We start from the raw sequence: 24,088 nt of genomic DNA, 5'->3' as shown, positions 1-24,088 counted from the left end.
TCTGTCACAGCCAGTAAGCTCTGGCTGCAGCTTGTTAGTGTGCTTGCTGAAAGCAGCACACTATTGTTCTTCCTATTATTATCAAATTTATTTATCTTGCGGAACATTTTTGTCTCCCTATCTTGTCCTAGGGATTTGGAGCTAGAGACGCCGTTCCACTTCTCACGCGTGCGTCCTGATGCGAGGATGGTGGCTTGTATAAAACTTTTCGATACGCCTTGTCGTTCTCCCGTTATTCCAGTTTTTCCGGTCGATTTTTCCCCATAGGAATGAATGGAAAAGCGACTTTTGAGCGCTGATGCCCACACATTTTTCCACCTGTAGCCCAAACCGTAAGACATAAAGTCATGGAATTTGGTATGCTGATAGAGGAGACTACCCTGATTGACACCACCAGGTTTCATGCTCGCCACTCTCACGCTCTAGCGCCACCAACTGGTCAAAGATGGAAAACACGTTCATGCCCGTAACTTTTGATCCGTATGGCCGATTTTGATAAAACTTATACCGTTGGAATCCTCTGACTCAGCCGATTCCAACGCACCATATGATGTCATTTTCCGCCATGATGGATTTTCCGCCATTTTGAATTTTGTCCATAGTCAAAGTAAAGCTACCCTGGCCGCATAGTTCCTCCGATCGTCATGAAACTTGGCACGCGTGATCTACAGACCAAGGCGGATCAACCGCCTTGATTTCGCCTTCATACGTCCAAGCGTTCGCCTGTGACAACCAATTAAATTCAGCGAGCGAAGCCGCCAAACAGGAAGTGTGCCTATCTTGGAAATACTGTGACGTATGAAAGCCATATTTGGTGGGATGACTTGAGACCCCATCCAAAGCACCCTCAATAAATTTGGTGTTATTCGGTCTGTCGATGGCTCTATAATTAGCAAAAACGTGTGTGTTGGCGAATGTATACTATTAAGCAGAATAGCTCATCTTAAATTGCTTAGGTCATGCAGAAATGACATTTCAGAGTGATTTAAGATACAATGTTGATATTTAAAAAAAAAAATCAAATCGAGGCCATTCTTGTAAAACATATTGGTGTAATTCTCACAGCACTATGGAGTCACTCCATGTATTTTCATACCTTCATTATGGAATGGTAGTTGACTTCCACTGTTCAATTGGTCATTGGATGACATGGATTGTCCACAACGGTACAATGAGAGTGTGATTCTAGGAAGGTCCGCATCGGGGTGTCTCATCCTGAGACTGGTAGATCTAAGCAATGCCATGGCCCCGAGGGGCAAGTACGGACTTACACGCTGTTAGATACTACTTGTGTTCATTTGGTATATATACTCGACAATCACACGATGTTTCATACTGACGGTGTGTTTTGGATGATTTGTATTGACCTGAGCATTCTGGGCAAATTCGGCGAAATACCGGAAGTAGAGCGGTCGCCCTGTCTGAGGATTTTAAGTTTCGTTTTCTGTTGTGATGATGAGCAGACGGCTGTGCACAAAAAACATAGATAATTAATTTACCCTTAGACAATTCCTGCAGTTATCCTGAGTAATCCAGCCCTTTACATTCAGAGATGCGATCATTGACAAAAAGTAAGTTTGATACATACATCGTTAATTCACACTGGTATGCAAGAGGTTTGCTAATACACTTAAACTTGCTCTTGACATGATTTCCATGAAGTAATATACTGTAAGTGTTCTCTGAAATTATAATACTTCATGTGTTTAGCTTAAGAATCTACTGTTTAGCGTTTCTACTGTAAGGACGTAGACTAGTCTTGCATCTCTGTACTCTTCTTCTGTTGAGGTGTTGTTGCCTAGTGACGCCCTCTCGTGCAGCCTCATGCTAGTTCAAAAGAGACGTTATCTAGTAGTACACCACAGTGTTGGTGAAGTTCATGACGTTAGTTTTGAGTGAGTTTACTGCCAATTACCTTAAATTGAAGTTGTGTGCGTGTATGACAACAAAAGTAAGTGACCGTAACCTTCGGTCATGTGTATTGGGAGTGGGATGTATCTTTCACGTTGATATGCAAGGACTTAGCATGCTAAACGGAGCATTAGCATTAAGGGTTTGAAATGAAGGAAGCCTGTGTTACTTGTGTGAGAAGTTGAGCTTATAGAATGAGAGATAGCGATACAGTTTATTTAGTGACCATATTAATGACAGTTTATTTGGTTCTTTACAGACCACTATACATTATAAGTTTATTCATGCTGTTGTATGGTGGAAGAAAACTCAATAAAGAAACTAAGGAGAAACTACTGCTTCACAACCAGTATTCTAACCAAAGATTCTAGCGCTGTATGATCTTTGGTTCTAACTGACGCCACCCAAGCAACACAATCAATCAATCCATACAGTCCTTTAGCCCCATAGACAGTAAAAGATAGCCCTCATTAACAATCTCCGACTGGAGGAAGTTTGTACCTGTGCTGTGCGAGTTAACGCTATTACACAGTACCGTTTACGCCGCTAGATGGCGTTATTGACCACATAATAACTGTAGTCACGAACAAAAAGGTTTCTTTTCTTTCTTGAAGGGGTTAGCGTTGCCGTTGCTGTATGTGTGTCCTGGCTTACAATTCAGTTTAATGAGCTTAGTATTCAATGCATATCTGTATGCTGCAGATATATTATCTATAAATAGCCAACTACCTATATTTCTCTGTATGTATGGAATCCTGAATGTCTCTGCTGGAACAATACAAAGTTAAACCCCATCTCTTCTCCGTCCTATATTCTAACCGATATACCATCCAGTATAGTGCCACTACCCTACCTGAATCAGTGCAAACCTATAACCTTCCCAATAATAATAGTAATAATAATTAGGTAAAAATAATAGTTTCTGCTTTAGGGAGAAATCTCAGAATTCCCCTCCAGCTAAGGAAAGTGGGAGCTATGTTTTTAGACTCAGTAGGCAAGCTTATGTGTGGAGACTTAAACTGTGAAGTTTGGCCCACTTATTGTATAGCAGTTAACAATTCTAGGTTCAATGAATTACATCCAACACAAAGTGTTATAGAAAGTATTACTGTGTGTTTCATTTAACTATTGTTCATAGTAAACATTTAATTAATTTAGGCTATGGGTGGTATAGGTGAATTATTACCACACAGTTACTATCTAAAACTACGTAATCCTTAATTGAGATTTCATTGAAAGTGATAGGTTGAACTTTTAAAAAGGGGTTTTAAAAACTGTTTTTGTACTTTCATTTTATTATGTCATAGCCTACTGAACTGAATTCTAAGAGTTAAAAACAAAGGATAAAATAAATGTTTTGTGATGCTTGCATTGCATAGTATTTCATTTAGGATAAGCTATATTAAAGCAGTTAGAAGTAACAGTAGTCACTTGACATTTCTGAGGATTTGCATATTTCCACCAGGGCAGTGGTAAAGACATTCTTCTGTGGAGGCACCACACAGTTAATCACGCTATCAACATCTTCTTACCTTTTCTTCTGTTATTACTATTCTTTAACTTTATGGTAGACAGTGAGTCCAGCAAATTGAGAACCTAGGATCCTGTTTATGTTTATGAATGTGACTATGTGTATAGTAGCCTATATGTTGAGACATAAGGGTGGAAAAATAGGTTACATGTATATAATCAAATGATTAAGTTAACAATGTCATTGAATATGTTGTACAAACAAGAAGAGCGAAATGGTAAACTTTTAAGAAATCATCATCCACATCATAGTTTGACGCTGTGTGGGGTTATGGACTTGACAGTTTTGCATGGAATTGCTCATACAGTATATACATATATATATATGTATATGTGTGTGTGTGTGTGTGTGTGTGTGTGTCTGTGTGTGTGTGTGTGTGTGTGTGTGTGTGTGTGTGTGTGTGCCTTGTTGCCGGTGTACAGTATTTCTGAATCTGAATATGGACAGGAAATGGCATAGCTTTTATCACATGCAACCAATCCAAAATCGATTTCATATTAGGGATGTTAACCGGTGACTGTTTGACCGATGGTTGACCGTATCCACGTTAACCGACCAAAGTTGTCGCTAGTCGGTTAACAAAAAAAAAAGAGAGGCATCTTTAAATTAGCCTAAAGACAGTGGACTAAACGTTACTAGCCATCTCATTCCAAGAAGATCTTTTTTTCGTGAAGTTAACAAATTATCCCTCACACTCAATTTTTCATAACTCGCCTGCTTGTAGGCTAGGCTACGTAATAAACCAATAAAAACATTTGGCACGAGGTCACAGCGGTGGCCGGTGCGTCTTTTGCAATCTGGAAGTGCGCTGTTTTATCCATTGGTTTTATCGTGTTGCAGTCTAGGCAACTTTCCGCATAAGATGGGCTTAGATTTGGAAAGACATTACATCTACATTTCAGGAAGGGTCATCAATGGTAACAGATAAGGTAATGATCATCTTTCGTTATTATTGTTAGCACTTCCTCAAACTAAACTGGCGCTGTAGGGGATTTAAAAAAGTGACGTGAGTGAAAGGGCGGCGCCGGGGCTGTGTGTAGCCTATGAGCGGGGGACAGAGAGATGAGAGTTGGGAAATTGCGTGGCTGTTATTTCAAATAGCATAATTTATTTTAAACGAACCGGTTGACCGGTTTCAACCGGCTAATGAGCCTCGGTGGTCGGTCAAGAAAATTTGTAGTTTTCGCCATCCCTATTTCATATTCAGACACGTTAACCAGTAACAGCCTGGTTGCTTTGACATATCAACACCAAATTTGATCCTATTACACCATTTGAACAGGTGAGTCGTCCTATTTATTCTACCATCAATTTGAGGCTATAACACATTGCAACTTACTCAACAGTGAGTAAACAGCAGGGGCCGGTTGCACAAAGCACCTTAAGTTAAGGTTTTCCCTTAAAATCTGACTTAAGGCCCCCTTAAGATAAGATCGGTTGCACAAACACCCTTAAGTATTTTCCTTAACATTTTCCCTTAAGTATTTAAGGTTTTCTACTTATCTTATAAGAAATCCCTTAAACCGTTGCGCAAACGACCTTAGCAGCCTAAGTAAGGGGAAAACCCTAAGGGACCTCTGACCCTACCTTAAGCATATTATTATCTGAGTTAATGCTGATAATTTAAGTTAATTAGGCACTTTTGACAATTGAAAATAAAACTTTAGCTAATATCATTACTCTTCTATCAAATAGGCCGACCATAATTCGTTATGTAGCCTCGTTTATTTAGGCCTAGCGATGGTAACATAGGCTACTCAATTCGCCCTAACTGAAGCCTACGATGAGCTTTGATCCGGTGCCCCAGTCAACACGTAACAAAAAAATGTTTGTTTTGGTGCAGATGACAGCAAGAATCGTAGCGAACACACCATGCAGGATAATATCTAACTAGCTAGCTAGTATTGTTCAGCTCATGTCTATCAGGATAATGGTGATGAATGATAAATGTCACCGAAAATTATTACGGTAAGATTATAAGATAATTAGGCTATTGTGTTCGGTGGATTGCTGGCTAATAGCATAACTTCCTAGCAAGCTAGTTACAACAAGTGTGCTGAACCAGAGACACTTCGTAGGCTACGTTATTTATTGCTAACGTTAGCTATTGATAGGTAGGTAGACACATCGATAACTTGGTGAAAGTATAATGTCACTGCTCTAAGGTGCGCCGTGTTTGGCCGTCACCTGTCAAATTGGTCAAAGTTAGTTACACTCAGACTTGTAATGTGTTATTCACTATCCCATGTTATAGACAAATGCACACAGCTTGATATTATTTTGGACAGTCCCGCATTTCACCCTCAGAAAAGCAAGCGCAAATGAGCAAACAAACAATCTCCGTGGAAACCTAAGATTCTAGAACAGAGCTCAGTGGAAACTGTAGAATTTTCGTGCCAGAAAACCGCTTTCAATGCAGTAAATCACTTAACGGAGTTCCTTACCTAAGGATACCATTTAAGAAATTTTGTGCAACGCCCTTAAATAAATTCCTTACCTAAGGAGAAATGAAGCCTTAAGGTTGATACTTAAGGAACAAAACTTAAGGTGCTTTGTGCAACCGGCCCCAGATGTTCCCGCAATACTCCTAACATTACTCGTATTTGTTCTAGAAACATGCCTAGTTCCTTAGGCTCCTTCCTTCTTTCACTGGTTACGTGTTTCATGCTGGCTACACGTGAACAACTCATACATAATTCAACACAAGGTCTACAGACCTTAGAGGTGTACATTTCATTTCCATACATCAAAGCATTCGCCCATGGCAGCCAATCAAATTCGATGGCGAAGCCTCCAAACAGGAAGTGAGGTCAAATCTCGGAAACGCTTTGAGGTGTCAAGACCATATTTGGTGGGACGATTTTGGACACAATCCAAAGTAGCCTTAGTAAATTTGGTGTAATTTGGCCACTAGGGGGCGTCGCAATTAGCAAAAATGCATTTTGTCTCATATCTCTTTACATCTTTGGGATGACATCCACATTTTTACATTGGAGGTGCTCTGGGACATACCACTGATGAACCTAGGCAACCCGTCACGTCAGTGTAAGAATTTGGCAATCGAGGGTAACGCCGCCAAACTCGAAGCAGCTTTGCGTCTTGGCAAAACTTTAGCGTTTTGACCTGAGGGCGAGCGGTCGCGTCTCCTGCCGGAGCGCTTTCGCGGAGCGTCGGAGCAAGCACACTTCGCACTTTCCCACCGGGAAATGCATTCTAGTTGTCTTTATTCCTCTGCCAGGGACTACAGCTGACTGCCCCACTAGTGTCAGGACAACATGGCTTGCACCAGGACCATGGCTCTGAGTGTCATCATCCACCACTGTGCCCAGGTCAGCTCAGAAGGCACTGGGGATGCTGCGAGAGGGGGAATCATCTGAATGATCAGATCCTAATCCATTACTTGTGAACTCGTAAATTTACTGAAGGAATATGAAGAGAAGTGTGCTTGCTTTTGGATCGGGTCAGCCATGGGCCAAACTGACATATTTATCTGGGATTATTGCATGAATAACATAATTGGCAAATATTAACACCATGCATAACTAAAAGCTGTAATTAAAATCACATTTTAATAACACTGCTATGTAATTAAAATGATGTCTGCAACTATATGTGATTGGTGGATGTTGTGGAGATGGTAGCTGGAATCCAGGCAATTGGTGATATTCAATTAGGGAATTGATAACAGTCATTTAAGCATCACTGTGTCCTGCCTTTTTTAATCACTGATGCAGCTCCATCTCGAGCGTTCCAGCCAGGGTGCTCGTTCAGCACTGCACAGCCCAACACAACCCCCCTATCTGGCACTTGTCCTGGCTGCCAGACTCCAGAGAGCCAGAGCTCCTTACGGCCGTGGATCCTTAATAAAAGAGACCATTCTAATAGAATTAGCCCTTTGAGTGATACCTCAGCCGTTTTGTCTCAGCCTGGTGGACTGTGAATGGTTTATACTGCTCAGTGCGGGAGCCAAATGCCCTTGGTGCTGTACATCTCGATCGTGGCTGCTTTTGTGCAGAGCCTGTGCTTCCTATTTTTCATGTTTGTTAATGTTGCTGCCTTGCTGTTGCTTTTGCGCACTTTGTTAAGTACATAGTTGGCTTGTTATTTTTTGCTGAAATATTCCTGAATGGGAGCACTTTCTGTGCTATGATGAAAGAGAGTTTTTTTATAGTGTGTCATAGTGTGTGTGTGTGTGTGTGTGTGTGTGTGAGAGAGAGAGAGAGACAGAGAGAGAGACAGAGACAGAGAGACTGTTTGTGTTTATTTGCATGCATGTGAATGTGTGTCTATGTGTTTTATCAGCTGTTGTATGTGTGCGTATGTGGAATTTCTGCTCCGCATTGTTGCCGTGCCCTGTAGCGGTCATGGTGAAAGAATCCCGTCGTAACTCTGGTCAGTGTGAACAAAAACATAGTGTGTACATAATATATGCTCACCCCCAGAGACCAACAAAAGGAATGACGTTGAATGATAAAAATGTCCTAAGAATGAAATAGCAGATGGCTAATTAGATGGCTAATCATTGTTCTGCGCTCTCTCTCTCTCTGTCTCTCTCTCTCTCTCTCTCCCCTTTTCTCTCACACACATTCAGAGGCTACTTTATTAGTAGAATTTCTCTTGCATGAAGATGCACCCCCCCCCACCACCACTTTTTTTCTCTCGTGTCTCCACACCTGAAGAGAATGTGCTGCTGCCGTTAACTGCATGGATTTGATTACTTTAATTCATTTAGAATGACATGCATTGTTTTCTTCTGAACTTTAATATTTTCCCATTATTCCTCTATGTTATATGCACCATTGATTATTATAGCCTCCCAGCAGTGTTGCTTATTGTCTATAAAGCATATCATTTTCAGCACGATTCAGGTACATAGTTCAACTGCACACTGCAATACAGAACCATTTGCAACTTAATAACCATTTTAATGTAAATGTATAATTTCTAGGGAGTGAACCATTTAACGTCTCTAGGAATTCCAATTATTCCCATCAAGCTTTTTTCACACACCACTGCTCTTTCAATCAATCACCAGATCCACCAGATTTACTCATTCATTTACATGTCCTACTGCCGTCACATTTACCAACATCATTCCTCTTGGAGCTCCAATCAATATGATCAATACAACCCATCCATCAAAACCCACTGGTGGAGGCTGTTGAAAGATACCCACCACCTGAATTACTCCCCCATCAGTTTAGAACTCTGTCTCTCACTGACTGATGGAATGGGCAGCACCCCATTTCTACGACTAAGGAGGCACATGGTCGACTAGGTACTATTATGTAATAGCGAAATCTAAGACCGTGGTTATAAAGCAGGGTAGGCTGTTCAGAAAAACAGTGAAATTCTGTTCACACAGATGCTGAAAACAGCTGGGGAAGGGTATTCGTGTAAATGAAAGGCCAAACCGAATGGAGATATATCCTTTTCCTATGTGTAAACGAGGTCTTACAAGCCATCTGTCTAGTTTCTAGCGACAGCATTTTATTTGCAAACAAAATCAACCGAAGCTCGCTCCGATGACGTGACAGACGAGGCACTGTTGCTCATCTGTCTGTCAAGACAATTCGATTCGATTCGGTTCGGCCATAGTTGCTCCTCAGCGGAACAATTCCCGACCGAACTTTCCAACCTCAAATGTTGTGGGCGAGGGTAAGCCTAGTGTCCTTTAAGTTCAGAATGACTTGGCGCTAATTTGAAGTGCTTGACGTGCTTTAGTCGTGACACTTCTTGTTGACCTTTCTTTCAATTTCTTCTCCATGGAGGGCCCTTGCTCAGCCTGATCTGTAGATGTCTCTAAAGGTCAACAGTGACAAATGAGATGTTTCATGGTAAATAGGAAAAAAACATCGCTCATGAAAACGGAGAGACAGTTTTCTGGGTGGAAACTGCTGACAGGCTTCTTCCATGAGGAGCCATTACAGTGTGGCATGATGAGAGCATGCTTATCACTGTGCTCTTTGCCCTAATGTGGCATGATGCTTCCGACGGAGGGCCATGTCCACAGGAGCCAATTACGCTGGCATGTTTGACCTTTCCCAGCGCTGAACCAGGGATGGGGGGGCAGTCAGGGGGTGCTGTCATGGGATGTGACTCATGATGTGACTTCATATGGACTCAGTGATCAGTCAAATGTATGAAGCACAACACAAGAGTCCATGTGCCACACACAGCAACTCACACCTTACCTCAACAACGTCAGTTGCTTAACTTTCAACTGAAAAATAGCCAGCGATGTGGATAAAGGGTCGATTCATGGTTGGGGATGTGTACAGTACAGTATGTTGTTTCTAGTAGTGTGTAGGTGTGTGTGTGTGATCTGTCCAGTCATCCATATGAGCAGGTCTTTTAGCATGTATGTATGTATGTACTGTATGTAACTGGAGCACAGGAAGGTTGGGGCATATGGAAGAGCAAGAGCACCCGGTCAGCCCCAGACAACGGGCAGTGGACAGACCTGACGAGTGAAACGCTGCATTTGGCGAAACACTACACTGGCCGCTCCAGCCGGGCTGCTGCGCAACACACTGCATCCTCCTGCACATTTAATGGGCTTTTGACAGCCTGTCAGTGGGCCAGCACTCCCCCCATCCTCACAAAAGGAAGGGTTCAGTCAGTCATCAGACTTGGTCTGACATGGAGGTTGGGCTCTCTCCCTTTTCACCCACATTCTCCTCTGCAATGCACTAAAAAAACAAGCGCGGGTCATTTTTGACCACCGCGGGCAGTTTGCCACATCAGCCCAAAAAATGGATTAATTGCTGAAAACACAAGAATGTGTCCGGGCAGTCTGTCAAATGGCCCGAGAGCAGGTTCTTCATTTTTCTGCCTCTCCTGCGCTTGTCAGATTTGACAGGCGTCGTCCCCAGACACCAGGCCAACAGAGACTCCTCTAATGTGGCTGGAGGGAGATGGGACCAAAGGTGTCCACTCAGTCAGTGTCAGGAGCGCCAAATCCAATTTCAAATACTAAATGACACAAACACTAACCTGGGAGCATTTAAGAGTCAAGATGTGATAATTGATGATTCTTCTAGCAGATCCACATCTACACACACACACACACAGACACACACTCAACCCCCCCCCCCCCCACACACACACACACACACACACAAACACACACGTTTAAAAACCATGGTATTTCACATATTGACAAGATCTGTGCAGCTATCATGAGGAAATGAAACAATGTTGAAATGAGATGCAATTACTAACAACCCCCCACGTCCCCTATCTCTCCATCAAGGGTGGGCTACACGCACACCGTTGAGTCTCCTGCACAGATATACCTTCAGGGAAATTAACTCAAGCTCTGTGTTTACCATGCAGGCTACACTTCATGCACAAATACAGTTGTGCAACTGTATCTCTATCCAGGGATGTTTATCCGATAAGAAGGATAAAGAAATATAAAGTGGTCAAATGTGATTCTCAGCATCACACACAGCACCATCACAAAATACCCTCAGAAATCCTTTCACACTCCCACAGAAAACACATCCTAAAATTGAACTTTCCTCTGAAGTCGTAAATATGAATTATTATCATGTCAGAAATTATGAGTAAAGTAAAATTCAGTGTCACTTTGAGATGTTTTATGCATAAGCTGCCCATTTTTCCTAAGTACTCCTGGCATGCTGAAGGACAGCAGTCTGATCTGCAGTTACAGGGACTTGGAACTGAGCGATTGATCATGAACAGCTCAGTGAAATATGTGTGACATGAGCGTAGCAGGTTCGTGTATGCTACAAGCCTATAATCTCACCACTACAATGTTACAGTCATTTGCTTTCAAGGGAATCATCACAAAGGCAGGTCTCTTTCTCTCTTTTTCTCTCTCTCTCGCACACACACACACACACACACACACACACACACACATACGCCAACACACATGCGTGCAAATAATAGGGCATCTCCCAAACGGTGATGTGGACTGAAAGGGAAACAAACATGAGGTGCTAACGTTGGCTTCAAAAGGCTTACGAGGGGCTTACGAGCAGCCCCGGAGAGAATTAAACACATCCAGCGCACGCTGATGTACAAGGAGAGGACAAGGACCAATGCAGTGCCTCATTTAAAACTCTCTCTCTCTCTCTCTCTCGCCCGCTCACTCCTCACTCTCACACGCACATTACATGCTCTCCCTGTCTCATTCACTCTCTCTCACACACACATACACACACACACACACACACACACAAACACATACCCAGGCTAGGTAGAATCAAAAAAGAGCCGCGCTTTTTGAGAACTTGTCCCAAAAAAAAGTATGAGTGCACAGAGCTTACGACAGAGACAGGCAAACATGGCTGTGCTGGAATGGAGCTGAGGGGCACACGTGCTGCTGGGATTTCCACTAAGGACAAGTGCGTTCACACTCCCTCTGTCTGGAGATGAGCGCTCACGACAGTGACAGAACTGTGACAGATGCACTGAGCCTAGTGCTGGAACACTGTCAAAGAAGCCTGATGGATGATAGACTGCTAACAACCAGCGAGCATGAAGCACGACAGATGATGAGCGATGGGAAGAAGACACAGAGTTGAGAGTGTACAGATGTTGGAGAGATGCAGGATGCTGCAGGTGAGGTGGCGGGGGAGGGGGGGGGACACGTACCGGTACTTCATGCCCGTGTGTTTGCCCGTCGACTCCTTGAGCGAGATGTGGTGGCGAGGGGCGAAGGAACCGAAGCTGCGGGCGATGATGGCCACCGTGCGGAACTTGGCGCGCGCCGCGTTCACCACATTGGGGCTGGTGGCGTTCTGCTTGCCGTGGTCGCCGTTGCGGCCCTTCAGGTTGTGGTCGGTGCAGGCGATGGACACCTGCATGGTGGCGGCACGTGGAGGCTGGAGCGGTCAGAAAAAGGGACGGAAGAAGCGCGTCCGGCGGTGTCCGGCTGTCTCGTCTCCCGGCACACTTACTTCTCTCAAGGTGAAAAGTTGTCAAAGCAGGAGAAGCGTCAAGGAGAGAAGGAGAGGCAAGACGGGAGGAGAGGCTTGTCCTAAATGCTAAATAGAAGCACGGACAAAGTTCCTTGGTGTGGTCCGGCTCTCGGTCAGTGCGTCCTCTGGGTATCTGCGAGTGTGTGAGCGCAAGTCAGAGAGAGAGAGAGAGAGAGAGGCAGAGCGAGTGAGGGTGGGAGAGTGCATGTGTTTGTATGAGTGTGTGTGTGTGTGTATGTATGCATGTGTGTGTGTGTGTGAGTGTTTTGTGTGAGAGTGCAGGAGTCAGAGAGGAGGCTCAGAGAGGATGTGAGCTGATGAGTAGCCGGGGCAACGACAAAAAGCCTGCGGTGGAGGAGGAGGGGGGAGGGGAGATGCGTGGGGTTGGGGGGGGGAGGGGAAGACGCTCTGAATCGGCCACGAGGCACACACTCCTGTACCAGCACAGCACAGCACATCAGCACATTCCAGGACTGCGGTGACACCTCTCCTCCTCTCCTCCTCTCTCTCTCTCTCTCTCTCTCTCTCTCACTCTCGCTTTCTTACTCACTTTTGCGTTCCTAGTAGCCGATGTTAATGTGTCCCATTAATGTATCTCTGCCCCAGATTCCCTGTTTACTTTCTCGCTCTCTCTCTCTCGCTCTCTCTGCTCGTCTTTGGCTTGTGCTCCTCTCCCGTGGTCTCCTCTGTGCTCCTCTGTGCTCCTCTCTGCTCCTCTCTGCTCCTCTCTGCTCCTCTCCTCTCTCCTGGTGATCTCAGCAGTGAAGCTCCAGCTCTGCCGCAGCGGCTCCAGGGGAGTGAGAGACAGGCAGCCGTCCAGTGCAGCTAGCCCGTGCGTTCTCCCCCCTCTCTCTCTCTCTCTCTTCTCTCTCTTCTCTCTTTTTGCTCTCTTTTTCTTCTGTCACTCTTTCTTTTATTCTCTCTCTCAGGCGTGTACCGCTGTTTCCCTGTTTTTGCTCTTATTCGCATGAGCTTTGTGTCTCTGGTGTGTCTCTCTGCAGCGCTCTTTTTGTTTCCATCTGTCACTCTTCCCTTTCACTCACTCTCTCGCTCTCTCTCTCTCTCTCTCTCTCTCGTGTGCGCGCTCTCGCTCTCTCGCTCCATCCCCTCGCACTGCTAAGTATCTGGTGAATGTGTGTTGCAGGCGCAGTGCATCTGTTCACTCCAGCCCACCGCACACACGTACACAAATGACTGCACACGCGAGTGCACACACACACACATACACATACACATACACACACATACACACACACACACACACACACACTCCCACAGCAGTAGAGTTGGATACAGCACTAGGGGATAAGGAAGTTAAGTGATAGGCTCCATTGATTCCTGTGGCAAATGCAATTTCTGTAAACACCAATTGAGGTATCCCTAAACACCTGCTTCAGTGAAACAAAAAATGAACCATGCAGTTCTGCAGTGCTGTGTCTGAGGCTTTGTGTCCGGGGATTAACAGAGTGATAAACAAAGTCTACAGCAACAGAATATACTTGTCTCATAAATTCTGCACTGCAACACAAAATAAATAGTCTAAAAAATTCTAGACAGCTGGATATAATAGATGTTCCAATGCCAATGCGCAGTTTGAAAGTGCCTGGGCACCAGGGCACAGATGTATTTTCGCTTGTCTGTGTGTTTGCATTGGCCAGCTTTGGTAAATGTCAGCATTGTGATGCCACTGCTTGTTTGGTGGGATCATAAAGGCTACAGTGTGCAATCGCTCTGGGACAGATGACCTTTCCGCTCACATTTACACCTCCCAACAAGAACTTCACAAAACACAGCCCTCCCACCCATCGCCTGATGCTGACGCCCCAACACAGCCACTGCAGTCCCCCTCATCCTGGCCCTCACTGTTTCAATCCTCTCCCATTGTTGTGAGAGAATGAACTAGTGGAGGAGATTGAGAGAGAGAGAGAAAGAGAGAGAGATGGGTGTCTTCAATCTAATGAGTCTGAGTGGGATTGAGTACCTCTGCAAGTACCCCTGGGATTGTGCAGATCAGATCCATACCCCTCAGGTGTGAACTGAACTGAGAGTGTGTCTGTATAGCTTCAAAAGATCTGACAGAACAGAAGAGAGAGAGAGAGATCGGTCTCACTGAACCATACAGTAAATCAGATTTTGCACAGCTTGGCTTTGGTTTGTTGAAGATCTTCAATATCTCCAGTAGATATCTCCAATTGATTTTCCCAATTGCAATAGTGATGAGTGGGACTGAATTAAATGGATGTGGTGCTTCTGTGCCTGTTACTCAACCCCCACCCACTCTTCGTCTTCAGCTCAAGGAAGGCAGCTGCTGACAACCTTCCAAGAGTCCCATTAGGACTGTTAAGGTGAGACTAGGAAGTCATAAATTAATTCTAAATCAATACAACAGCAACAACTTTATGGACCCATCACGATGACACTTTAACAACAGATAGTATAAACAGTATAAGCTCTGATCGATTTTTATTACTTTTTTTATTTCTTCTAGCTTCTGGTTATTGCGGCTAGATGTGAAGGAGACAAGCCAGAAACAAAACCCAAATCAGAGTTAATCAGAGTTTTAGCCACAATTGCCATAATATCAGCTAATGCATGGAGCTGGTATGACAGAAGAACACTGATCTGTTCAGTTTCTTGTACTACTTTCTTTGGTGGGTAGTTAGCTTGGTTACAGTTGATTACACTGTTGATAAGCCTGCTTGCTCGTTCAGCTGTTTGCTATGGTTGTTGTGGTAACCATTCAAAAAAGCATTGATATGGAACGGTGATTAAACTTTTTTTTTATACTAGATCTACTTCAAAGGTGTCCTGATATACAGCGTGAATAGCCCCCTGTTAGCCAATCAGAAAGTAGTATTTCTTGTCTCTGGAAGATAAAATTGGCACTCAAAGAACAACATGCAACGGTTTGTTTGTTTCATTGCTTTCCAATAGTCCCTCACGAAGCTGTCCCCAAAGATGTCCTCTCCAGCACATGTAGCGCCAACACTGAGGCTGAATGGAGGACTAATGAGAACGTGGAGAGGCAGAGAATGAAGAATGGAGAGTCCTTGGCTTTAGCATTCATCCCCACCACCCACATCGTGGAGGAGAAACACAACTGGAGTCCGTGTATTAGTCACCGAGATGTGCCTCCTGCCCACCACCACCGCTGTACTGATGCAGAGGAACAGCGGTGACAGCCCTCCCCCCCCCCCTCCTACACACATACACACACACACACACACACACAACCCTTCCCCTGCTCTCATGCCCTTTGCACAAAACCCATCTACACCGAGCCCACACACAGAAAAGAAGAAGAAAAAAAAAACCTAATCCACTCCTGAAATGTAGTGGAAACAAAGCCACAGATAATAGGGATAGTCCATCAGGATCAATACAGATATCGGTCACTCACACAGCACCACTATAATACTGATTTCCATTGAAACTGAGTGAAAAACAATATGGTTCTATGATATACAACCACATAATGTTATACATAATGTTATGTGGGCATACTATCAGCATCAACATGCATACATTTTATACTACAGCAAATATGTCATGCAATAGGGACTCCATTGTGAATGTCAACACAAATGCAGCATTATGGTGTAGCTGTGTTGTTTCTGTGTTGCTCAGTCAGAAGGGCTCGTATCCCTGCTCACACTGCTGTCACAATGGCAATGTGGGAAATGAACAGGACCAGAGCCGGTGGCCTGGAGCTCCACTCGCAGCTCTCTCTCTCTCTCTCTCTCTCTCTCTCTCTCTCTCTCTCTCTCTCTCTCTCTCCTTTCCCCCTCTCTCTCTCTCTCTTTCCATGCCTCCCCCTCTGCCTCTCCTTCTCCCCTGTGTCAGGGACATGTCAGTGTACGACTGCGTCACTCTGCATGCGTGGCCCGCAGCCTCGCTCTGGACCCGTGTCACGCCTCTGGTGGCCGTGATGTGAGTGGACAGGCATCCCAGGCCCGTAAAACACACAGGTGCCAGCCGGCCGGGGGCCGCTGTGCCGCCGAGAAACAGAGCTAACAGCACCGAGGGACCGCAGGGGCCCCAGAAGAGCCCATTTCAAAGCATGCAGGGAGGGAGGGACTATGGATATTTACAGATAGCTTACAGTGTGTGCATGAGTAGTGCAGGAGAGATCAGTGAGGACACAGCCAACTGGAATGTTACCTTGACGTGACAGAGGACACACTGAATACACGGGATGGACCGGAGAGTGGGCGGTTGAGTATGAAAATGTCCATCATCACTCCGCCACTGACCAGAAGCAGTGGAGTGGCACGGACGCTCGGGGGCAGAACCGGAGACTGAAGCCTGTCAGCGTGAGCATGCAAATGTCATGATGTGAAAGGTCACGCAAAGAGGTCAGAGTTGGCTAATGAGTTTTCATGCATCATGCAAACAAGCTAAAGGAATAGGCTTCCCTGCTCACATGGAGATCTTGTATCAGGTCAGGTGGAAGGTGTGTGTAGTTCAAAGGAACACCATCTGCTGTCAAAGCTGAGTCCTCATTCTATTCAGTTGAAGACCTTTGTGGCTTTGTGTCAGTGCTAGTGTAATGCTGTGCTTGTATCCTCTTCAGAGACAGCAACAGCAGTGTCCTTTTCAGTAGCATCACAAGGCTACTGACCTAAGGTTCACCGTGACTATAAGATAATTACCCCATGCTCCCTTCATTGTTAGTCTGGTTACCTAGCTACAGACCAGAAAAACAGACATGTATTTGTCACTTCTTCAAATGAAACCAAAGAAGTCAAATATTAAGGATGGTTCCTATGTTTCTCTTTACGGAGTGATTATTTGCACCCGGGTGTAAATAGTGGAATGGAGGCATTTTCTTATTTGCACCCAAACCGGAAATGCGTGCTATCCAACATAGCGGGACCATCTTGGCAGGAGATGGCCTACCTAAATCTAACAAGTTAGGATTATTAAAACTATATTTGAGATGGGAAATTGGTGCTAAATTTCCACAAACTTTATTCAGTGAACGGGTAAAGCCGTCCGTTTGCAAGCACAATCAAGAAACACGATCTTTTTGTTTTGTTTACCGTTACCTAGCAACCCCAACAAGTTAGTCAATAATTAGCAAAGATTCTAGAACAGAGCTCTGTTCTAGAATCTTTGATAATTAGTATTCTCCCCTTCCTCCTCGACGGGGCGTAGTACAGCGGTAAAGTGACTGTGTTACCATGCTCGAGGTGCTAGGTTCGAACTTCAGATGAATTTTTTTTTTTTTTGCCTGCCAAAGTAGCTGCTACGCACCATGACTTCTTTTTTCTTAGGTGACGTTACCTCGCGGCAAATAAGAGTTTGTGCTTTTTGAACCTGTCAAAGATTTACTGGTTTTATTTCAGTTATGAGTAGAGTTAAGTAGAAGTAGGCTTCAGTAGTTGTTAGAAAGGTTGTGTTTTGACTTTGAGCCCCCAACGCTGCCTGGAAGGCGCTTAGGCGTGGGTTAAGGTTAAGGTTAGGGTTAAGGTTGGGTTAAGGTTAGGGTTAAGGTTAGGTTAAGGTTAGGGTTAAGGTTAGGAGTAGGATTAAGTGTTTTTAAGTCAACAGTGGCAGCGCTGCCTGGAAGACAACTCAGAAAACAACTCTTTAAAGTAGCTTGTCTTTGATGAAGCTACCACATGACCACTCATTACCCTAATATTTGTATAATCACTTCCAAGTAACCCAGACATGGCAAAACAGCTAAAAACTGTTCAAAACTATTAGGCCTGTTGATTATTTGCACCCGGGTGTAAATAGTAATGTTCATTATTTACACCCGGGTGCAAATAGTCTCTGCCTTCTCTTTATCCCCCATATGTAACCAACAAACACAAACGGATTCTTTCCACAGAGAGCGCAACACACATTCTGTGGTGCTAATTGTATTAATAGCACTGCTCATATGAATGCTGTCAGACACCAGGAAATGCACCTCCCACAAGGATAAAGCAGCAGTGCCAGTCTAGTGAGAACATACATGTTCAGAGCCCATCAGCACCATGTGACCTGAAGGTCAGTGGAGGAGCGCAGAGGTAAGGACAATGAGACCTCCCCAAAGCCTTCCTGCCTGTCAGTGACAGATAGCCCAAAGAAGGAAGTCCTCTGGTGTCACTTAGCCTGGCCTTGCCCTAAGTGTATGGTACAGGATTCTTAAATGGATATTGACCTGGTTCATCTGCCGGTCACTAGAGTCCAAAGCAGAGGAGCTCTCACAGAGTTTGTATGTGTAACCTTAGCTGAACACAAAATGGAGCTTCACATATCTTAATCATCTTTGGGAACAACATGCTTATGGGATACATAAAAGTCTTATGTCCCATTAAAAAGGAACCTCGCTGGTTTTATGGCGCGCTTGATTGCTTGTTGATCGTTCAGTTAACGTAGCTGTGGGGAGCGAGCCAGGTGGCGCAAACAGCAGGTGACAGTGGCCAATGTTTTCTGCAATCATTTCATAACGAGGAGAGACACTGCTTGTTTTTCATTAGCAAGTATTTTCTAAATCCTCTTGTGCAGAGTGAGGATGCTGGGATTAGTATAAGGCGTTTGCCGGATAATCTGCGTGTGTTTATGCTGCCATTTCTGAGTAAATGAAAGTGTGTGTGTTTGTGTGTGAAGTTGAATTAATTTGGCTACTCTGTTGACACTGTTGTGTGATGGAGAGACCCACGAAAGGTCAGGAAAAGCTGATGGAAGAAGCAAAGGCACCAACAAATCCTAGAGCCCTGCTGGACCGTAGCCTTGTAACACTCATGCACACCCATTAACATTCAGCACAGATTCAACATTTTCAATACACTGAACAGAGAAGGCTGCTTTGTCAAAAGTGTTCTAGATTGGATTATATAGGAGGGTGACTTTTTACCTTAAAGCTAGCAGCAGTCTTTAAACCACGTCTTTGTGGGAATGCACAAATAACAGACCAGGAGACCCCCCTCACCTTATCACTGAAATTGCTATGGAAACCAGGTCTACAGAGAGAAAAACACATATTTACTGTCGGGAAAGGCCCAATGTCACTCCTGCATGAACTACTCTTTAAAACGTCTATTCACCCTGGCTGCACCTTGTTTCTCCTGGTTTTATGAAAGAACATTTATTTCTGCACTGTTTCTGATTCTCTTCATCTCTCTCTATTGCTTTTTATACCACAAAGACCATACTCTTGTGCCCTTAAAGAAGAATATCCACAGATGTCTGCGATAAATAAATGTATAAATAAAATGAGATCAAGTCGGTGTTTCATTTCACTCTAAATTGACAGAAACATATGGACATATCATAAAACTTCGCAATTAATGAAAGACAAATAAGGTTCAGGGTGTTAAATCGCACAAACACCACAACACAGATCATAAAATTGAAACTGATGGGAAAAACCATGACAACAACACAAACAGCTATTGTTTTGGCAAATGTGACGTTCCACTGTGACTAGCAGTTCCAGTTGACTGGATATTGCTTCGACATGTGTGTAGAGTGTTGGTAACTGAATTAATGAGGGACACCTGTGCCCTGTCTGTTGGTTGGCTGTACGCTCTCCATTCTCGCACTGATTACATTTTAATTACCACTGAGGAGAAACGGGCCTTTGCCCAACACCGCTTCATGTTTTTAACCATCTCATCCCACCCAACTCAAGTTACACTGATAATTACACAATTATTTCAACTGCAAGGATAAAGGAATCTTTACAATTAATTTAAACAATTACATTTGAAAAGGCAGGGGTCTTTGTTCTCTCTCTCTCTCCCATATTCCTCTCGGTCTCTCACACACTCTCTTAATCATATACTTGAATTACTGCCAAGAATAGCGCCAGAGACAGATTGAGGAATTGTTTCCGACAAAAGCTGTAATCGTGCGCTGAAGTGTTTTGTTTACAAGCCGAGAAAAGGTAATTGGGATGCAAAATAACACATAATGTCTGGCTGGGTATGTGCACGCATGTGCGCCGAGAGCTACAGCCAGCCTCTGTGGCACACACAACAATGAGATGTGAAGGAGGAGTAGGAGGTCACTGCTTTTTGAGCCAATAGACCCCCCTCCTCCTCCTCTTATGTGTAAAGTGCACCTACTGTATGTGCAGCTGCATCATTTCCTCTGCCCACTCACTGGTGGAGGAGCACAGAGAGGGTCTGCAGTCAGCACACCTGCGCTGGCCCCAGCTTCACTCCCCCTGGACCCCCCCCCCCGCCATTGTAAGACGTCACTTTTCTGAACCAATGAGGGAACAGAGAGTGGTCGAAGGAAATTCGTGAAGCATCCGCGCACTGTTGAAAATATCAATGGATTATAGAACCCCTGTTAACCTAATCATTTCTGACCTCGCTAAATATGGAAAAGTTTCTGTTACAAAGTACTATTACTACACACGGTGGGCAGACGCCCAAAATATTGCAATATGAACGTCAATTCATACTATGAGTGCGAAAGCCATGCGGGTCAGAGTTTAACAATTTATTGGACAGGTTCAAGTTATTCATCCAACACATTACAGGAGTACTGTACATCTAAATGCATAGTGTGAAAGTTACTTCAACAGGTTAAAGGAATTACTTAGGCTATCGTGCAAAACAGTCAGAGAATGAAAATACATTACCAGCTCAGAGGATTGAAGACTACACACCTACGGTGTGGGAGATCTGACAACAGAATAACTCCATGAATGATGTTCTGTCTACCCTTATATAGGCTACAAAGTTTGTGATTGGTTCAGACAGTGATATAGGTTACATGAATGGGGATCACATGATGAGTACTGTAGGTGAAACTGAGACCATTGTTGTAGTGAAACCACTTGAGTGAATCAATCAAGACATGACAATACATTTGGTTACATTTCCTGGTCCAAGTTGACTTCTGAGGACTTTGGACAAACATGTGACAGGAGGTCCACAATAGGCCCACACTTAGTAGCTAATCAAGAGTCCATATGTGATTGAAAGGAATGTCATCAGCCTAGGAATTTTAGATCCTTACAGACCTCCCTTTGACCCCTCTGGGTCATCACAGGATTGGACCTAGTGGGGTTATCAGAGTAGGATCGTTAAGGGCTGATGATTGCAGTTTCTGGAGAACCAAGGTCAGCTCTTCTGAAGTTGGAGGATGGGGTGTCAGAAGTAGCAGCTCTGTGCCAGGTTCAGGAGTAATCCATTTGTTGAATGAGGTCTTCTTCGGGGTGTCCTCCCACCAGGGAGAAACATTAAAGTCCATCAGATGTTGCGCTGAGTAGATCAATCCCCCAAGAGTTAATCTTCCTCCGGATAGTCCATTGTACGCTTGACACTTGGATGGCATCAGCATAAATACGCAGTGATTGAATCATTGATGAGCTTTGTGTTATTATGGGAGAAAGGTTACTATATGTTACAGATATGACATATTTAAATGTTTCATGACAACAAGATAAAATAGAAAACAATGTCTCAGTCTCATTTACCAGTACTTTACAGATAATGTGATTCCATTTTGAGAACTTGATTAAATCCTGTTTAGAGTGGATTAAGGGATAAGAAGTTAGTGTAGTTGGAACATAGATTTTCTGTGTGCATCATGAATACTGTTAATAACTGAATATTTTTTTCTAACGCCAGTCACCTATTGGGATAAAAGATTTCTATAAGATCACATAAAGCATTTCTAGGTGACTTGCGTAGGCACAAATTTAATATATTTTGTCTAGAGGCAGTAAATAAATCTTATGCATATACTTTACAAGCTAAGGCATGTTTGATGATACTCTATGCATAGTTTATCACATTTGTTACAGTGCTATACATATAATGACAATACATTGGTGATATTTAAAGCAATTCAAACATAAAAAACAGGATAGCTTACATGTGGAAAATAAAACTGGTTAAAATAAAAACTAATGTGGCTTATCGATATAGAGCGACCGACCCCTCACAGAGGAGTTGTGTAATAACACATAGAGCTATTTCCAGGACACAAAAGCAATTCTCCTCACTCAATGTTTTGTCAAAAAATCGGGGAAGCACGTCTGTGTCCACTATTAAAGTACGATTTATGTCAAAACGTTGTCAAAAATCGGGGAAGCACGTCTGTGTCCACTATTAAAGTACGATTTATGTCAAAACGTTTTCATTCAGAAAAGCACTTATTATCCTAACGCCCGCAGCTAACTGAACAGGATAACTGAAAAATAAAACTGGTTAAAATAAAAGTTCATTTGATATCCAAATTGTTTAGTTTTGAGGCTGAGAAAATCAGTCATGTTAAGGCAATGCATTCTTGTTTGTGGACATTAAACTGGAAAGACTACACAGATTACAATTCAGCTTTAGGACAATTGTACTACCAACATCTGTACAGTCTATGCTTTGTACCAGAAATAATTTACAGAGTCTATCTATGCACTATAACTTTTCAGACAACAGCATGCAATAAAGTCGGCTTGTAACAAATTGTCTTTAGCTAAACGTATCTTTTGGCAATGTGCTTGGAATTCATTTTACAATGATAGCTAGGTACATATGTAAGGTTACAAAACTGTAAAGTTGCAAAACTGATTTTGTATTTAAATGTTCGCACTGTGTCTGCCATTCACGTAATCAACCATGTGTGGATGTCCGCCCCTTGGCAGACTTGTGCATGACATTTAGAAAAACAAAACAAACAAGCAAAAAAATAAAAATAAAAAATAGGCTATGTCAGTCGCATTGTCCGTCAGTGAAAGCATGGATCAAATTGGTTAGAGTATTTGTAAAAAGGAATCCGTAAAGTAAACAAATGAAACAACATGTCATGTTATAAAGCTACCTGGTTTAACAGTTATTGTCTAGGGTGATTCACTCTGAGCTTAGGCAACGTAGGATGTTTCTAGACGTCTATATGATCATATCTCTGACTGTCTGTTACGAATCCCAGTAGGCTAATTATGGTCTCCAGAATAACAGAGGGTATGTTGACCCATACTACAAATATGTACAACTATAAATGATGTGGCTGATCATAACTTGTCCTCGAAACTGGTCTTAAAAATAATACAAGACTCACCACAACTGTAGACAGGGAAAGAGTTTTAAATCCCATATTGGTAGTCTGCGTCGCTGCGTAAAAACTGAATATTGCGCGGAGCTTACTTCTTGCACGTGATTAGTTGTTAAGAGGTCACGTGTCCTCACACCGGGGCACCACCTGTAAGACGTCACTTTTCTGAACCAATGAGGGAACAGAGAGTGGTCGAAGGAAATTCGTGAAGCATCCGCGCACTGTTGAAAATATCAATGGATTATAGAACCCCTGTTAACCTAATCATTTCTGACCTCGCTAAATATGGAAAAGTTTCTGTTACAAAGTACTATTACTACACACGGTGGGCAGACGCCCAAAATATTGCAATATGAACGTCAATTCATACTATGAGTGCGAAAGCCATGCGGGTCAGAGTTTAACAATTTATTGGACAGGTTCAAGTTATTCATCCAACACATTACAGGAGTACTGTACATCTAAATGCATAGTGTGAAAGTTACTTCAACAGGTTAAAGGAATTACTTAGGCTATCGTGCAAAACAGTCAGAGAATGAAAATACATTACCAGCTCAGAGGATTGAAGACTACACACCTACGGTGTGGGAGATCTGACAACAGAATAACTCCATGAATGATGTTCTGTCTACCCTTATATAGGCTACAAAGTTTGTGATTGGTTCAGACAGTGATATAGGTTACATGAATG

General features: G+C 43.4%; 1 protein-coding gene across 3 annotated transcripts in view; it reads right to left on the bottom strand.

Moving 5' to 3' along the window:
* The window catches only part of kcnab1a (potassium voltage-gated channel subfamily A regulatory beta subunit 1a), a 100,680-nt gene that overhangs the window by 51,563 nt on the left and 25,029 nt on the right, over window positions 1-24,088 (bottom strand). Inside the window, exon 1 of one of the 3 annotated variants that reach the window (XM_062552529.1) lies at window positions 12,071-12,593. The exons of the other annotated variants lie outside the window; for them this stretch is intronic. Within the exon in view, the coding sequence (XP_062408513.1) occupies window positions 12,071-12,282 (212 nt within the window). The 5' untranslated portion in view covers window positions 12,283-12,593. Of the gene's footprint in view, window positions 1-12,070; window positions 12,594-24,088 lie in introns of those variants that run through there. 3 annotated transcript variants of the gene reach the window in all.

Source organism: Sardina pilchardus, chromosome 13 (assembly GCF_963854185.1).
Source record: "Sardina pilchardus chromosome 13, fSarPil1.1, whole genome shotgun sequence".
Classification (NCBI taxonomy): domain Eukaryota; kingdom Metazoa; phylum Chordata; class Actinopteri; order Clupeiformes; family Clupeidae; genus Sardina; species Sardina pilchardus.
The sequence above is the reverse complement of the archived record's forward strand: the minus strand, read 5'-3'. Positions and strand labels throughout refer to the sequence as shown.